The sequence below is a fragment of the Corylus avellana genome, chromosome 2 (genome assembly GCF_965113065.1).
Source record: "Corylus avellana chromosome 2, dhCorAvel1.hap1.2, whole genome shotgun sequence".
NCBI lineage: Eukaryota > Viridiplantae > Streptophyta > Magnoliopsida > Fagales > Betulaceae > Corylus > Corylus avellana.
In genome coordinates, this window is record NC_142491.1 from 1,453,705 (window position 1) to 1,471,152 (window position 17,448).

Genomic DNA, 17,448 nt, shown 5'->3' on the forward strand with positions numbered 1-17,448 from the left:
AAAAAAATAATTTACGTTTAAAAAAAATAAAAATTTTCGTTTTTTAAAACTAAATAAAAAAAATCGTTTTTTAAATAAAAATTTCAATTTAGAAAAAATTGAAAATTTTCATTTTTAAATTTTTTTTTTAATATTATTTTTAAATTAAAAATTTTCGTTTTTTTAAAAAATCAAAATTATTTTTTGAATTTATAAGGGTATTTTTGTCTTATTGAAAAATTTATAAGAGTATTTTTGTCTTATTACTAGTTTTGGAGGAGATGGACAATGTTTTGGTGGTTTAAAAGAAACATTGTCACAATTAAAAGCTTGAGAACGACATTGTCCATTGAGTGATAGTTTGAGGGCGATACATAAATTTTTCCCTTTATAATTCTTTATAAAGTTTTTTCTTTTTCTTTTTTAAATTACTTTTTCCATTTGATTTGAGATGAAAAGAATATGTTCCCATCATGCACATATTGTATGTAAGAATATTAAATTCTGATCAGAAAAGATTCTATTATTGTCAGACTCTGTTAGGTAGGTAGCTAGGTTTCTACCTACTATAAATAAAAGAGGAAATTCTACAATTTCATGGACTATAGACAACTACCAAATTCCAAATCACGTGTCATGGATCCACCTACCTCAACAAAGCTTCTACTAGACCATCTTCCTAAGGGAACCTTTTTTGAGGGCCTTGAGCTCTACCAAAGGGATGGTTTCTGGTACAGGCCCCGTCACCTTGAAGCTGCAATCGCCTCTCACTCTCAGTTTGAAGCTCATGATGATGATGTTATTTTGGCTTCTGCCATGAAAACAGGCAGCACTTGGCTCAAAGCCCTCTGCTTTTGCATTATGCAGAAGAAATGTGATGTTGATCTCAAGAAGGATGAGGAGGACCTTTTGGCCCTACAGCACCCTGCATTCTATGTGCAGACATTGGAAGTCCAGGTTTACACTGCAAAGCCTCCTCCTGATCTCTCGGGTACCGTTAAATCACTACTTTTTTCAAAAATTATATTTTAACACAAAAAATGATACACAAAACCACATAAGAAAACGTGAAAGTGGGAGTGTATGTAACATTACTCTTTAACATTCCTCTTTTCACGTTTCCTTTAATAAGTGAGACTAGCACATTGGTGGTAATGGAGATAGGGTTTGAATTTATAACATTTGGTTCTTATACCATGTTAAATCACTACTTATTCTAAAGAGTAATACTATTTGAATAATGTTACATTTATTTCCACTTCTTTACACAATTTTTTCACATCCATATGTGAGTTTTAAAACCACCTATGAGATGACGTGATAGTAAAAATTAGCTTTTATATCAACAAGAGCTTATATAATTTAAAAGAATTAATAACTGGTTTCTACCGTCAAATCATAATTGTGTAACAATCATTTTTCTATTCTATAAGCTCAAACTAATAAAAAAATTGAAAATTTAATCGTTTAATTTATATTCTAGCAGGCATGAAATCTCCAAGACTCTTCCACACCCACTTGCCTTATAGTGCCCTTCCTGAGTCCATCAAGAGCTCAAAGTGCAAGATTGTTTACATAACCAGAAACCCAAAAGACACTTTGGTTTCAATGTGGCATTTCTTCAACAAGCTTAGGACACCAGAAGAAGGTCCATATCCCTTAGAAAACACTGTTGAGAGCTTCTGCAATGGTGTTTTCCACTTTGGGCCTTTTTTCGACCATGTTTTAGAGTACTGGAATGAGAGCTTAAAGATGCCTCAAAAAATACTTTTTCTCAAGTACGAGGAGCTGCAAAGGAACCCAAAAGAGCAAGTAAAAAGGCTTGCTTCATTTCTAGGAAAGCCATTTGCAGAGGAGAAAGAGGCGGAGGAGCTGATATGGAGGTGTAGCTTGGAGAGGCTGAAGAACTTGGAAGTAAACAAAAATGGTGTGGATCCGTGGGTTGGGATGCCAAACAGTTCTTTCTTCAGGAATGGTGTTGTTGGGGACTGGAAAAACACCTTGACACAGGAAATGGGGAAGCGGATTGATGAAATTTGCAGCATGAAGTTGGAGGGGTCTGGCTTAGTTCTTGTGGATCATGCTTTAGAGAATGGTGTTGCTCAAACTCAGTAAACTCTTGCTGCTATGCAATACAATTTCTTTATCTATCATATGCCAACATTTATGTAATAATTGTTTCTTATCTCTAATCTCTCCATCAACTTGTACTTTTTGTTTTCTTTTGTTGTGGTATGATTTGAAGTAATGTGACGTGGGGTCAAGATCGAGTTTGCTTTTTCTACTTGGCTTAAGAATTTGTTTCCTAGCAATGAGTGTATTCCCTTTGGCACTTTTTTTTTTTTTTTAATTTTTTTTTAAATTTTTTTATTTTAAGAATGTTAAAAGTTGAATTTTTTTTGAGGAATAGTGGAGGCTTTTACCAAACAGAGCCTAAGTGGTTTTCTCCCCACTATTTTATATTTTTTGAGGATTTTTTTTTTCCTATCTTTTGTATGAGAGTGTGAGTTTGGTGTATTAGAGCTTTGAGCTTTAACTGGTTTTTTTCCTACTATTTTGTATTCCATCTTTTGATAATGAATTTCTCTTAAAAACTAAAATAAAAAATTATTATTATTATTATTTTTTTTTTTTAAAAAAAGGGTGACGAGAAGTGATTTGTAATTTTAGCCAACCACAGGGTCTGATTTTACATTTATTCCTAATTTTTATACCACACAAGCATTTTGTAATTTAAGCCAACTACATTAACTAATTTTTTATTTATTTCAAACAAACTTATTTTTTTGTATTTATCCACACCTTAGGTTCTTTTCTTTTCTTTTTTGTTTAAAAAATAGTTTAGTTTATAATGTTGTTACATAAACTAATAAGCTTTTTGTGCTCTCCAATGAGATATTGACACATCAGCCTGAAACAAGAAAAAAAAAATGCACTCAAAACACTAGATCTAACCTCTAAAATCCTTCATCTACACCAATTTCATTTTTTTTTTTAAAAAAAAAAAAAAAAAACCTTCAGTTTTTCTCTTAGAAAAACCACCGCTACCGAGAAAAACCCACCGGCACCGCCCAGTTTGGACCACACCAACACCACCCAAGCCTAACCCCACCACTTGGCCATTAAAATTCATGTGCTATTATAAATGTTAAAATGTGATCCTGGCCAATATGTTGAGCTTTTGGAGAGATTATTGTTCTTGGTTTTGTACTATCAAGTCACCTTCTTTTCCTGTGCAATCCAATTGAACGTGACTTTACAAAAAATTTTCTCCGTTCAAGGGACGGCTTCACGTGGGTTTTCACATTTAATGAGAATATTTACACCCCAGCTTTTTTTTGTTTTTTTTTTCAAATAAGGGGAAACCCAAAAAAAATTACAAAAAGAAAAATATTATGGGTAGTAACTATTTTACTAATATATGTTTACTAAACTGATGTGTAGCTCATTTATTGGAGAAAAACAAAATAAAGTAATTAATTGTTTTGTTTTTATCCAATGAATGAGCTACACATCAATTTAGTAAGCGTATGTTAATAAAATAGTTAGTACCCCTAGCATTTCTCTTATAAAAAATGGTCATTAATTGCCACTCAAATCAGAATTTTTACTTCATTGCCTTCCTTTATATTTCTTCCGAGCAAAAGCCTTACAAATATAAATTTCGTTTAGGTGCCGTAAAAAAAATTATAACATATGTTTTATAGTTTTTATTTTTTTAATTAAAAAAATAAAAGAGAATAGAATTAAATATAAACAATTAAAAACTGTAGTTTTATTTGTAGGAACTAAGGCAAATCTCGCAAAGATTAGGCCAAGAACTATTATAGCATATTTGAAATTACGTTTGAGAAATTGAGATTTTAAGTCAAAAAAATACTTTTTGGCATTTTTTTTTTAAAAAAACTTCTACTAAAAGTGTATTTTGATTATTTTTTTTACTTTTTACACTCTTAAAAGCGCTTTTAATTTTTTTTTACCAAACGGATGATATTTTTTTCAAACGGACTTTTTGAGTGTTAAACGTACTTTTAAGCTTGTCAAACGCACACTCATACATGCCCTTAATGTATAGCCATATGAGAATAGTCGGTTTCTAAATGATGTGTCACCATTACATGAAATTTATTTTTTTGAAAAATATGTCACAAATTCATGAGATTGTGACACATCATTTAAAAAACTAATTTCTTTTGAAAAAAAAAAAAAAAAATATAGCATTTTTCATAAAAGATTATACCTGCTTGTTTCAAGCACAACCATTTAACTACTAGCAAGTGACTCTCCCTCTCAATCTATCTTCCTTTTGGGCTACTCACCAAAAAGAAAAATCAATATATAGGATTAATTGTGAGAGCTTCAAGAATATGACTTTTACCAAATAGGACTAGGTGTAAGACATCAGCTTTCTCACCTAAATCGACAACATCGTTGTCAATGTTTTTTTATGTTGTTAGTTCAATCATTGAGCAAATGCGTCGTGATTGATCTAGAATATTTGAGAGAAATACAAAAGAAATTAAAAATGAAATAGAAAAACAATTAATTGAAGCAATAATTAGAGATGCCAAGAGGCTGAGTGCCAAAATAGTAAGGAAAAGAGTCCAGCGAGTAATGGCCATAGTTGTTTGTGCAAAAATTTGTGGTAATATAACTTGGAAGGGAAACATAGTCCCACTATAGCCATATGAGAATATCTCTCTTAGAAGAGACTTAGGCAAATAATTAAACACCAAAACAATGTCCATTATATATATATATATATATATATATATATATATATATATTGACATGTCCATATAAGGGAATGGGGAGAGGAGATATTTTGACATGTCTACACAAAGGAATGGGGAGGGGGGATTCGAACTAATGACCTCCGCTTCATTAGGCGTAATCCACAGCCGATTGAACTACCCTTTAAGGATATAATTGAAGCAATAATTAGAGAATCCAAGAGACTGAGTGCCAAAATAATATAGAAAAGAGTCCAGCGAGTAGTGGCCGTGGTTGTTTGTGCAAAAAATTGTTGTAATATAACTTCGAAGGGAAACATAGTCCCACTATAGCTATATAAGAATATCTCTCTTAAAAGAGATTTAGGCAAATAATTAAACACCAAAACAATGGCGATTATTTTTAGTTTTATATATATATATATTGACATGTCCACACAAGGGAAGAGGGATGGAGAATTCGAACTAGTGACTTCCGTTTCATTAGGCGTGATCCACAGCCGATTGAGCTACCCCTTGAGGACATAATTGAAGCAATAATTAGAGATGCCAAGAGATTAAGTGCCAAAATAATACGGAAAAGAGTCCAGTGAGTAGTGGCCATGATTGTGTGTGCAAAAATTTGTTGTAATATAACTTCAAAGGGAAACATAGTCCCACTATAGCTATATGAGAATATCTCTCTTAGAAGAGATTTAAGCAAATAATTAAACACCAAAACAATGTATATATATATTTGACATGTCCACATAAGGGAAGGAGGATGGGAGATTCGAACTAGTGACCTCCGCCTCATTAGGCGTGGTCCACAGCCAATTGAGCTACCCCTTAAGGACATAATATATATTATATGTAAGGATAGATAATTAGTGATAATTAATAGTCCATTAAGAAGAGACCATCACAGAAAAACTAACACAAGAAAACACATAGGAGCCATTCTTCCCTCCTCCCCTTCCTTGTCCTTGTTTTTCTTCACCCTAGTAGTAGTGTTTGGTGTCTTCTTCGTAGTTTCTTCCGAACTCCGTTTCTGGCAGTTTTGTATTAGATATAGTTTGTAGATCTAAATCTAAATCTAATTTTTCAAACTCAGATCTATTTGTCTTCACCAGCCAAGGCAAGGCGTGTCTTCTCGAGGTTGTCTGCGAGGCCATGCTCCTCTGCTTCTACTTGTAGTTTTGATTTTTTGTTACTTTTATCCTGGTCTTTGGGTCGAAGACATAAGTTGTTTTATTGACCTTTTAGGCTGAGGAGGAGTAGATCAGTGTGAGGATTATCTCTCACGGCCGGAAAATAAAGTTTAAAAATTTGGGCTACCTATGTCTTAGATCTAGTTTGGCCGAAGCAGATCTATTTCATAATTGTAATTATATATGAGTTAATAAAAGTTGAAGTCATAAATAATATTTGATTGTAAGAATTTTCTGATTGTATCTATGATTTTGTAACATCACAGTTTTTGGCTATGATTTATGCTTTACGCTCTGTGATGTAAGAGCTTTATACTCTTGATTTTTTATCAATGAACCATTAAAAAAATAATAATAATTAGTGATAATTAATGATTGATAATTGTCCTGCTTGAAGTATTTAGGAGTAAGAAAGTACATATTTCAGGTTGCCACCAAGTTTATATACTTCATGCAGAGAAGTTGCTGTGTCACTAGAGGCCCAAAAGACATATTATTTGACACATGGTTAGGGTTTAGTAATTGGTCTTCTATAATCGCATAATCATCACTAATCGACCCTAACTATGCGGTTGCGGTTACTTCAAATGATAACACCTAAGAGCATTCCCAATGGAAGAGCCAAATGTTACTTTTATCTAGAATAGCTCTTCAAATGTTCAAAAAACCTTCCACATTGGATGAGCCAAAAATATATGTAAAATAGATATTTGATTAGAAGAGCTAAAAAAAAAAGTTAAATGTAACAGCACTTTTTAAGGGAGCCATTTTATTTTTTAGTGTTTCTCTCTCCTGCTTTATCTTTTTTCCAAATCTTTTCCCACATTTTTTTAGAAATATAGCTAATCGGATGTGGAGACACTTAAAAATGGCTTAGCTAAATTAGATAAAAGTGAGTTTTAAAGAGCTATTTTACATAAAAATATGGCTCTTCCATTGAGAATGCTCTAAAGAGTTGCGGTTGCATTAAGAGAATAACCGTAGCCGCTTGTATATACCCCTAATGAGGAGAATGAAGCAAGCTTCAAGAATTTACAATTAAATTCAAGTATAATTATAAATGTTATAAAACTGACATTGTGACTCGTTATCATGAAGAATAGTGATGCAAAATAGCTTCTTTTTTTCTTTTTTTTTCCTCTCTTTTTAAAACATCAAGGTTCCTTTTGTTTGCTTAAACCATTTTTGGGACTATTTTTATATTGTAAAAATATATACTAAAATATATAAATGTAAGAAAGAGCATAGAAGTAGAGAGAGAAATAGAGAATACCTGAATTAGGGTTACATCTTTCCTATGTTGAATTGCATTGAATTGTATTATAATGGGTGGTGTTTATAGAGAAATTAATGTGTTTTAAACGAGGAAATGTAAACTAAATAAGGTAGGGAATTGATAACATGAGCCTCAAGTACTAGGAAACCCTTTTTTTTTTTTTTTTTTTTTTTTAAGGGGAAATCATTTTAGTCTCATTAATTAATGAAGAGTCACGAGCATAAAGCTCTTACATCACAGAGTAAAAGTTATGAGAAAATCATAGCCGAAGCGACAAGGTTACAATTCATAGATACATATATAATAATCTGACATTCAAGACCTATCTATGACATCAAAATTCGCTAACCCATGACTAATCATTAGTTGTAACAACAAGTGACAGATTCAATCCGATATATAGATAGCAACATCCTCCTGCTAAAACTCATCATTCTCGACTCGCAAGCCAAGAAATTATTTACATCCTCAACCTAACAGGCCAAAACCACAAAATACGGGGAAAACGGAAAAACATGAAAAAAAAAAATAAAAAAGCACAAAAGCCCACAAAACACAACCGGAGGAAGGCTGCCGGATGATTCTAGCCAGAAAGAGAAAAATACACGTGCAGACGCATACGAGTCACGATCTGTCGCAAAGTTGCCAGAATCAAAAGTGATAGGTGCCATTGGAAGTAGGCGGGGCAGGTGCGCGCGGTGAAATGACGTGTGTCTAGGTGGGTCTGATGGAAGGACGTAGATTGAGCTTTGAACAATCTGATCCAAGAATTCCATCAATCCCAGAAAAAGATACAGCAGAAGTGATGGACGGCACACTCGGCGTCGTGGAGCTTGAACTTGTAACAAAAGAAAAATAAGCAAAAAGAAAATAAATAAATAAATAAACAAAAAGAAAAAGGGGGGAGGTTCTCCCCACTAAGTACTAGGAAACTAAAAATCATTTTTAACATGAAAAATATTATAATATCTCACCTCAAATTTAAGGTGGAAGCTTGAGTTTGGATTAAAAAACATAATTTATTTGACGAGTTGAATCTGGTGCGACAAGTAGTAAAATATGAGCGTGAGCTTAGCCTTTAGAACCGTTAATGAAGATGATATCGATCGTATTCAGCAGGAGAACAAAGCTTGATGTGAGCTCAGATTGGCCACGATGGTGAAGGAAAGTGGTTTGCAAAGAAAAGTCATATCGTGAGCTTGGCTTGAGGTTGCAAGCCACCATGGTTGGACAAGTAGACTTGGCTCCACCACTGTCTACATCACCTACAAAAATGCAGCACTATAACCAATTAAATTAAGAACACTTGGTAATTAATTAAGGAAAGTTGAGATGGGCTCTCAGATGTAGATGTGGAACTGAACACCACCGGAGGAGGCGGCATGTGCGCTTCACACACTAGTGAAGAGGAGGGTTTGCAGTGGCTTATGGTGGATCTAGAGGCGGGGAAGCTAGTAAAGGGACGCGTGCATGGTGGAAGTGTGGTATTTAAGAACGACATACCTCTATTATTTTTGTCCTATATATAAGTGAAGTTTGATCATTAAGCTTTCTTAGATTATTATGTAAAAATTAGGGTTGTGAATAGTAGTCACTCTATACACCCAAAACATAATTTCTTTTTCTTTTCTTTTTTATTTTTATTTTTATTTTTTTATGTTTAAGTATCTATAGGAGATTCGTCAAGCAGATATTGAAAGCTCGTCCCGAGGAGGTATGTCGTTTGTTGTTCTTATATTTATAGGAGGTGAATGGGCGTGGTAATATAGCTTCTGTCTTCCCACAAAAGTTAAGAAAAACCATAAAGAAGGAAAAGAAGAAAAAGAGAAAGAAGAAATATAGATAAAACAAGGAGGGGTTGGATAACTTAGAATTGAGATCCCCTTAGATTTTCTAAAATATGAGATCCTTAATTTTGAAAATCTAAGTCCTCCATTATAACTAACGGTTCAAATAAATATAGAGATTTGTGTGTTATTGAGGTAAGTAATTTTAGTTTTCAACATGCCAAATCAATTTGCCTCACTAACATACAAATCTTTATATTTATTTGGATAGTTAAATGTAATAAAAGACTCAAATTTTAAAATCTTAAAATCTCATATTTTAGAAAATTTGAAGGAATTTGATGCCGATAACTTATGCAATGTGGAATAGTCATTTACAACAGCGATGTCAACAAATGATGAACATTAATCTTTTCAAATACGTCATTAGTTTTTAGACAGCATAATCGTCCAAAAAAAAAAAGATCATTTATTACCAATTCAATCATATTTATTATTAACTTTTTTTTTAAAAAAAATGAATTATAACTTATCTTCCCTCTTTTTTTTTTTCTTTTTTTTTTTTTATGTTGGGGAACCTCTCCGACGCAGGGCCCTTTGGACCCACCCCGGTCCCGTGCACCGCATCCTTGGAAGTTTTCCTACACGGAACTGGTTAAATCGCTGGCTTTTCACCAGGGGGTGTGACCTCAAGAAATTGTTTGCACCCATGAGGTGTTGAACCTTGGACCTTGAATGGAGCAAACCTTTAAGACCAAAGCCTCTACCACTTGGGCCAACCCCTTGGGGTTAAAAAATTATAACTTATCTTAAAACCAAATCAAATCAATTATAACTTATCTTAAAACCAAATCAATTTATTTTATATCTAAAATCTGACTACACATTTGATGAGATCTCATATTTCACTCACTGTCTAGTGTCAATACTTGGGATATTGTTTTCAATTGAAAGAATAAGTGAGCAACCGACCTACTCTCTTTTAGTATTTCTTCTGCACCATATCCTTTGACTTTCGTTGGCAATGCACTACACTTCTTTCAAACCTCTTCAACAGTTTAGCCGTGTGATTAGTCCATTTTGAGTAAACTCGTACACACACCCTCTCTCTATCTGACGTGACAAGAAAATTATCTTTAAACTTTGCATAAATTACTATTAAATTTTAGATTCAATGATAATTTTTATTGTCATACTAAAAAATATGCATTTAAGAGTTGAGAGTGATAACATGCATAACATTTCTCATTTCAGGAAACCACTAGCAAAATTTTGTTTGTTGCATTTACTAATGTACATAAAACACATCGATATACATAATATCATATCAATTTTAAATAACATGATAGCATATATATATATATATATATATATATATATATATATATAAAATTTGATATCAATCCCAAAGCCTAAGGCCCAACTGAAACAAAAACTCAGGTATGTCCTCAAAAAAAAAAATAAATAAATAAAAACTCCTCTCCTATCTCTCTCTCACACAAAGTGACTAACTTGACCGTCGGAAGCTCCCCGCGAGCCTCATGCCGACACCACCCCGCGTTTCTGTTCTTATTTGGTTGGTACTCGAAGCCGGGTCCGACCATGCAAAATAGGGTATTATTGCTCTCCATTTCTCTATATTATTGATCCATACCAAAAATCAGAGGCACAAGAGAGATAAATATTAAAAGAAAACGCCACATATTGAAAGTGGAGAAGGTTGCGGAAAGGGCAAATGGGAGAACTTTTCTTCCAATAAAATAGGAAAAAAGCAATGTGCCTTGCTTACTGCTTTTCCCTACTCCACGCTAAGCCCACCGTCCATACATATAAAACATACATACATACATTTGAAAAAAAGAAAAAGAAAAAGAAAAAAAAAGTAAGGCATCACACTTGAGCACGATCCCACCTTCTATACAGACAAAAAGCTACGATTAAAGCTTTTTTTGATTTTTCTTCCTCAGTTGATATGTTGGGGTGTGGGTCTTGTCCCACACACCAAGCATACATAATTCATCTCCACTCCCAAAGTCCAAGAGATTCCCATTCAATGTCCTGAGAAATAATGAAAGAAAAAAAGGAGTCACGTGAGTTGGAAACTTGAGAGAGAGAGAGAGAGAGAGAGAGTGAGATCAGATCTGCTGAAAGAATAATCAGAGTCATATACAAAAACCCACATGAGTACATAAGCTAAAGGCCATTCTCCTTTGAAAAAATGTTATCATATTTGTCAATGGGTGGTGGTCTAGTAAACAAAAGGGACAATTTTCAGATCTGGGTCTTCCATGGTCATATGCATTGAGTGTATGCTATAATCTTATAATAAATACAATATTCTATAGTGCAACCTAAGCTCATAACATTCTGGTTAACATCAAGGGTTCATGATCGTCTCTATTTTAAGTGAAATGGGTGATCTACTTTTTTGTCCATATTAGACTTCACGGATCTAATAATTTATTTGTTATTATATCATTTAAAGTTTTAAATAACAGTCATATATACACTGTAAAATGTAAACTCTCTCAAGTAAAATGAAGAGGATCCTATGTGAGAACAAAATTAAAATTACTATTTTAATTGTGCAGATATAGCAAGTGTCTTCATTTGGTGGAATAAGATTCTTTCCATTTCAGGTGAAAATGAGATGAATTATCTCTAGGTTCAGATTAGATTTTACAGAAGATATGCTAGAATCTAATAAAAACTCCATATTTTGCCCATAAAAGTCCACATGGCAAGATGCCACATCATCTTCTTTTTGTTTTGTCTTTTTCCCTCCACAAAAAAAAATAATAATAATAATAATGTGTCATCTTGCCAAGTGAACTTTTATGGGCAAAATGTGGAGTTTTTATTAGATTGAAGCATTTCTCATTTTACAGCATATAACGGTGTATATGGTGCCACATCGTTTAAAAATTTTAAATGGCGTGGCAATATAGACAATATATGCACCGTTAGATGCTGTGAAATCTAATATGAGCCATGAAATAGTTCATTTGCCTCTCCATTTCAATTCATGTTCCTCATTTGGTAAGTTGAATGAAATAACTACAAATCAAAGCATTTATGGTCAGTAGTTACAAAACCTTTCTTTCATAGTTGGTGAGGTGTAAATGTTAAGTGTTTTGGAATTCCTTTCTTCTTTTGGAAATAATAATAATAAATAAATAAATAAATAAAAAATCAGCCTATTGAAAACTATAAGCCTAATTGACAACAAAATCAGGTAGGCAATACGTGACACAATTTCCGTTCAATTTAGCAAAAAATGCTAATGAAGTGTGTTAATTATAACGGAGTACTAGTTTGAGGAGGCCAAATGTCACTCGTCTTATACTAAAGTGATACAACATTTAATTAGTTGGTTGTGTATGTAACGATCTAGAGAAAGTGTTAAGCACATCTGTCCATGACATGTTACCACAGAAGCTTTATGAAAGATGTAACCTAAAATAGATCTACAAATGACACGTGACCACACAATCGAGCTTCACCAAGTCGCTCAAGCCTAGTAAAATTTTCACCATATAAAAATCTCAAAGTCTCAAGGTTGTAAAGATCAATGTGCAACGTCATTGTACAGCTTGCGTGCTTAATGCTTACTGCTTCTTACAAAAGACCTTATTATATTTCTTCTAAATGTCCCTTTCAATAATAATATTCAAGGTTAGCAGACACCTTGTCCCAACTCCTCGTGAATTCATAGAAAAGTCCGAGTATTTTTCAATGACAAAAAGCATCCTTGTCGGCAACAGACAGAATGCATCAAAATTAGAGCCCTAATACCATGCTAATCCTTAGCAAATATCTGCAATCTCTCAAACATTTTGTTTATCTTCTTCTAAGATACATATGCCTCAAAAGTTTGAACTCTACACACCTCCATCATATCTATTTTACACCGATTAACGTGATGTACTTTTTCTTTTTTTAAACAACAAATATGAGAAGTCACTTAAAATACATCAATAAGTGTGAAGAGTAGCATTACTCAATATAATCATTAGGACCAGAAATCTCAGATGCATTTATCATGCCTATTTTATACCAGTTGACGCGACATATTTTAAGTGTCTTTTCTTTTGTTTTTTTTAATCAGCTGATATGAGAAACCACTTAGATAAGATCAATGGATGTTCAAAGTAGCGTTACTCAATTTGATCATTAGGACTATGCTAAAGAGGCAAATATTTGGTAGCCCAAGTCTTTCCCAATCTTCCAATCACAACACAAAAAGCTCCCCATCAACAACTATATATTGAAGGGTGACCAGTCACATCCTCACACCTAAACCACACCAAAGGTGCCCCTTCAAACTCACCAAATAATTGAGTTGAATAAAGTGCCCCTACTAGACATAGTTTTAGCCATTGATACTCAAGAGCCTGCTACCAGATGCCATGCCAAAGAAGGATCCGGATATACACCATATGCCAGCAAATTAGTAATTCAAGCGGCCTAAAGTGCAGGGGATCCTCATTCTGCCAAAGAGGTCTAAATTTGGTATCCCAAGTCTTTTAAAAATCTTCCATTCACAACCTAAAAGCTCCACACTAACCACTACATATTGATGGGTGACCTACCAGCCTCATGGTAGCACCTAAATTGTACTCACCACAGTATTGAGTTGAATGAAATGCCCATAATAAAGGCAGAGATGCTGAGCAGCAACTAAAGACAAATGGACAAGGATAACCATTCATTACAATTAAGCTGTCTGAATTTCACAAAATTTGGGCAACCTAAGAGACCAGATAATGGTTCCCACCTACGAAATTCTGACAACCCGGCCAAGACAAGTAAGTCCTATGGCGTCTCGTTCTTAAACTGCTCGAATTTCTGTGAAATTCTGATGACATAATTATGTCGTAGATACGGTTCGCAGAGACAATGGAGAAAGGTAGAATCCAACCTTAATTGTTGAAACAAAAGTAGCAACTTTTTTTTTTTGATAAAACAAAAGTAGCAACTAGCAAGAGCACAGAAGTAACTGCAAATTCTATTCAAAGTAACTGCAAATTGCTGTATTCAAAGTAACTGTCATCTATTCCAGACCCCTTAGCGAAACTGATGGTAACAGTTCTTTGCAGTAAAGAAGAAACTAAACAGACTCAGGCAATCAACTCAGACTCTAACTGAGTCTACTCGGCCTAATTATAACCAAACCAAGAACTCGTCCAAATTCAATCCAAAAAAAAAAAAATGGGATCTTTTTGGGTCAATAATTGAAGAAAATAAGCATTCCACTAAAGTCAAGAGTGAAGAAAAAAATACAGCAAGTGATAAGAGTGAAAAAGAAAGCATACCCGAGTTTACTTTAATCCCGGAAAACGACATCATCGGCGATCTCCATCAACGGCAACAAGCAATCGGGGGTGAACTTCCGAGCGAACAAGTACGGATAACTCGAATTCGATTTCCTCAACTTGTACAGAAGCTTAGCGGACACTTCCTCCGGCGTGTACAGATGGGGGTGCCCGTCAAAACTGGCTGTCCAGTTCACCCTCGTGAGCGTGTAATGGGTACACCCACCGGGGTCTTCCATGGACAAAAGCGTCGGAAAGTAGTGCTCCTCTGGGTAACACGTGTCGGCGTTTAAGCAAGGCAGCCGGAATTTCCTCCATAGCTTGCTGTCTCTTAATACCAGCAGCGCGTGTTTGCGGGTCAGCGTGAAAAACTGAGATCCGACCCGGAATTGCTCGAACGGGACTTCGGGAAGCATAACGTCATCGCCGCGAGCGTTGTAGCGGTCGACCAAGGTGGGCTCGTCGGAGAGTATTTCGATGAAGCTCTGATACGTTGGGACAGACGGCGACGAGAGCGTTTCTTTCAAGGTTGTTAACCTTAAAGTGTTGCGGAAAAGGAATTTGTAGACGAAGCGGAAGGAATGCAGAGGGACGCAATGCTGGGATAAGAGAGCGAAGTAGGAATTCAATGGGTCGTCGAGAAGCGCCGTGGCGAGTAGTCTACGAACGGCGGAGATGAGAGCAGGCGACGCTCGCTCCGTCTTCTTCGCGTGCGTTATGAACCGGCCCTGGAATACACCGCCGGGAGGGGTGATTTTCACAGATGGGTCGGCGTGGACGTAGATGTTGTAGAGGTTACCGTTGCCATGGAAGAATTTCTCCCACAGGGGAGCGAAAGAGAGGTCGGAGTTCGTGAGGAAGAGGAAGGCAATCTTCGGCTTGGGATTCGTGGCGGTGCCCAACCGTGAGAGCGTGGAGCGCGTGCGCGCGGCAGATGAAGCGCGGGTGGCCTTGCGGAAGAGGGCTAGGTCGGCGAGGTCGTCGGAGATGCGCGTCGGCGGGAGGATTTGAGGGCCGAAGACGAAGAGAAGGGGTAAGGACAGAAACAGAGCAAAACAGAGGACAAATGGGGTGGATGAAAACATGTTTGTTTGTGGAGAAAGAAAAACAAAAAATTTGGATTTTTTTGATCAGAAAAAAAAAAGGGGGTTCTTAGAGTACAGTGATGTTCATGAGAGTGATGAGTGGAATCTGATAAGGATGATGGAGATATGGGAGAGAAAATATAGGAAAGAAAAAGAAGAAAAAGGATAAAGATGAGAGTTGAAAAAAATGCATATAATTTAAAGTATATGGTTCCTACCTTTTGCTTTTGGTGGACCGTGGAGAAGTAGGACACAAGAAAAGGGAGAGGCTTTTGTACAGATAACAGGCCCGGGGAAAGAAAAGCTGGGATTTGGGTGAGCATGAGTCTTTTTCATTTCTTTACTTTTCTCACCTTCCAAACCAAAAAAAAAAAGGCAGGGGCTTTATTATTATTATAATAATTATGGGAATTGATGGTGGGTTAGGCTCATAGATGCTTTACTATGCTTGAGGAGATTTTCTTAAAAATTAAGTTTGAGTACATTTTTTTTAGTCGAGTATTTCAAGTAACATATGTTATTAGAGCAAGTATTATACTATTGACTGATAATTTGACGAAGTGATAGTGAAAATTAATTATTCTATTCGCACTTGCAAAAGAAAAATAAGTTGGAAAAAGCCTACGTATCTCTTTCAAACTATTACTCAATTGACAATATTTTCTTCAAACTTTTAATTGCGATAATATCTCCAAGACCAGCAAAAAGATAAAAAATGACCCTAAATATTTTTTGATGATACAAAAGTACTCCAGTAAATTCGAGATTAAAAAAAAAAAAACTAAAAATTTCAATACCCTAGTTTTTTTCTTTTGAAAAGAAAATAGTTTTAATTTTTTTTATTAATGATATTTTTGTCATTGAGAAGAATATTGACAATTTTTTGTAGTTTGAGAAGACATTATCTCAATTAAATTGTCAATTTAGTGATACTTTAAAGAGGGTATATAAATTTTCTCAAAAAAAAGAAAGACTAATTTTTAGTTCTGATTATATAGTAATCTACTAAATAATTACATTAGGAATTGTTACCTGGATATGCATGAGATGAGAGTACAATTATAGTTTTATGGAAAACAAATCCATTCATGAATGATGTGCTGTCATTGTTGGTTGGGGATTTCTTGCCTTCTTGGCGTCAGTGGCAAGTTTACCCACCATCAAAATTTTCTTTCAATTTAAGTTTGAGGAGATTTACTAACCAAAAAAAAGTTTGAGTAGATTTACTAACCAAAAAAAAGTTTGAGTAGATTTTTTCAATTAACTGACATATGTTATTAAGGCGAGTAATATTGTTTTATTTTATTTTTTTAAGGAAATATTTCAACTTTCATTGATATCTTTAAGATAGAAGAGCACGTTGCTCTGAAGTTAGAATAATGATATAAATCTTTCTTGTGTTCCTTTTGAATCCCTAAAAAAAATGATGTAGCTATTAAAATCACTATTGGGCTTATGATTGATCATTATTGGATTTTAATCAAATGATGATTTTAATAGCCACATCATTCTTGGAGGGACTCAAGATGGACACAAAAGAGACTTATAGAATTACTCCTGAAAGTTACGTCACAGATATAATTAAGAATTTCCTCCATCCACACGCTTTTTGTGACATCTTTACTAGTGGCCTTAGCTAACCTATGCACAACACAATTAGTCTCTCTCTTGGTATGACAAATTTACCTTTAAGACAGAAGAGCACGTTGCTCTAAAGTTACACCACAGATATAATTAAGAATTTCTTCCATCCACGCCTTTTTTGACATTTTTAATGGCGGCCTTAGCTAACCTATGCACAACACAGTTAGTCTCTCTCTTAGTATGACAAATTTACCCGCTCATTAACCCATTTATTTGCTCCAATTAAGACCATTGAACTCAACTGCATTGACTACTTGCAACTAATCACCCTCCAAGATAATACTTTATAGCCCAAATCACAACTAAACTCTGTTACTCTCAAAGCGTCTGCTGTTTCCGCCATGACAGGCTCGTTTTAAAGTTTAGAGTATGACATCTAAGAGCACTAACAAAACCTTAGTTTAATAGACTGAATTGAAAAAATTTATTATAATCTAGT

General features: G+C 34.6%; 2 protein-coding genes across 2 annotated transcripts; one reads left to right on the forward strand and one right to left on the reverse strand.

Moving 5' to 3' along the window:
- The first annotated feature begins 594 nt into the window (after window positions 1-594).
- Window positions 595-2,260, forward strand: LOC132166908 (cytosolic sulfotransferase 5). Its single transcript, XM_059577766.2, has 2 exons — window positions 595-970; window positions 1,466-2,260. The coding sequence occupies exons 1-2, from the start codon at window positions 616-618 to the stop codon at window positions 2,092-2,094; spliced, it is 984 nt and encodes a 327-aa protein (XP_059433749.2). The 5' UTR covers window positions 595-615; the 3' UTR covers window positions 2,095-2,260.
- An 8,387-nt stretch (window positions 2,261-10,647) lies between these two features.
- LOC132190623 (glycosyltransferase BC10) lies at window positions 10,648-15,627 on the reverse strand. Its single transcript, XM_059605667.2, has 2 exons — window positions 14,281-15,627; window positions 10,648-11,023 (listed from the first exon to the last, which is right to left on the reverse strand). Exon 1 carries the CDS (start codon window positions 15,363-15,365, stop codon window positions 14,292-14,294), a length of 1,074 nt encoding a protein of 357 aa, XP_059461650.1. The 5' UTR covers window positions 15,366-15,627; the 3' UTR covers window positions 10,648-11,023; window positions 14,281-14,291.
- Between the last annotated feature and the right edge of the window lie 1,821 nt (window positions 15,628-17,448).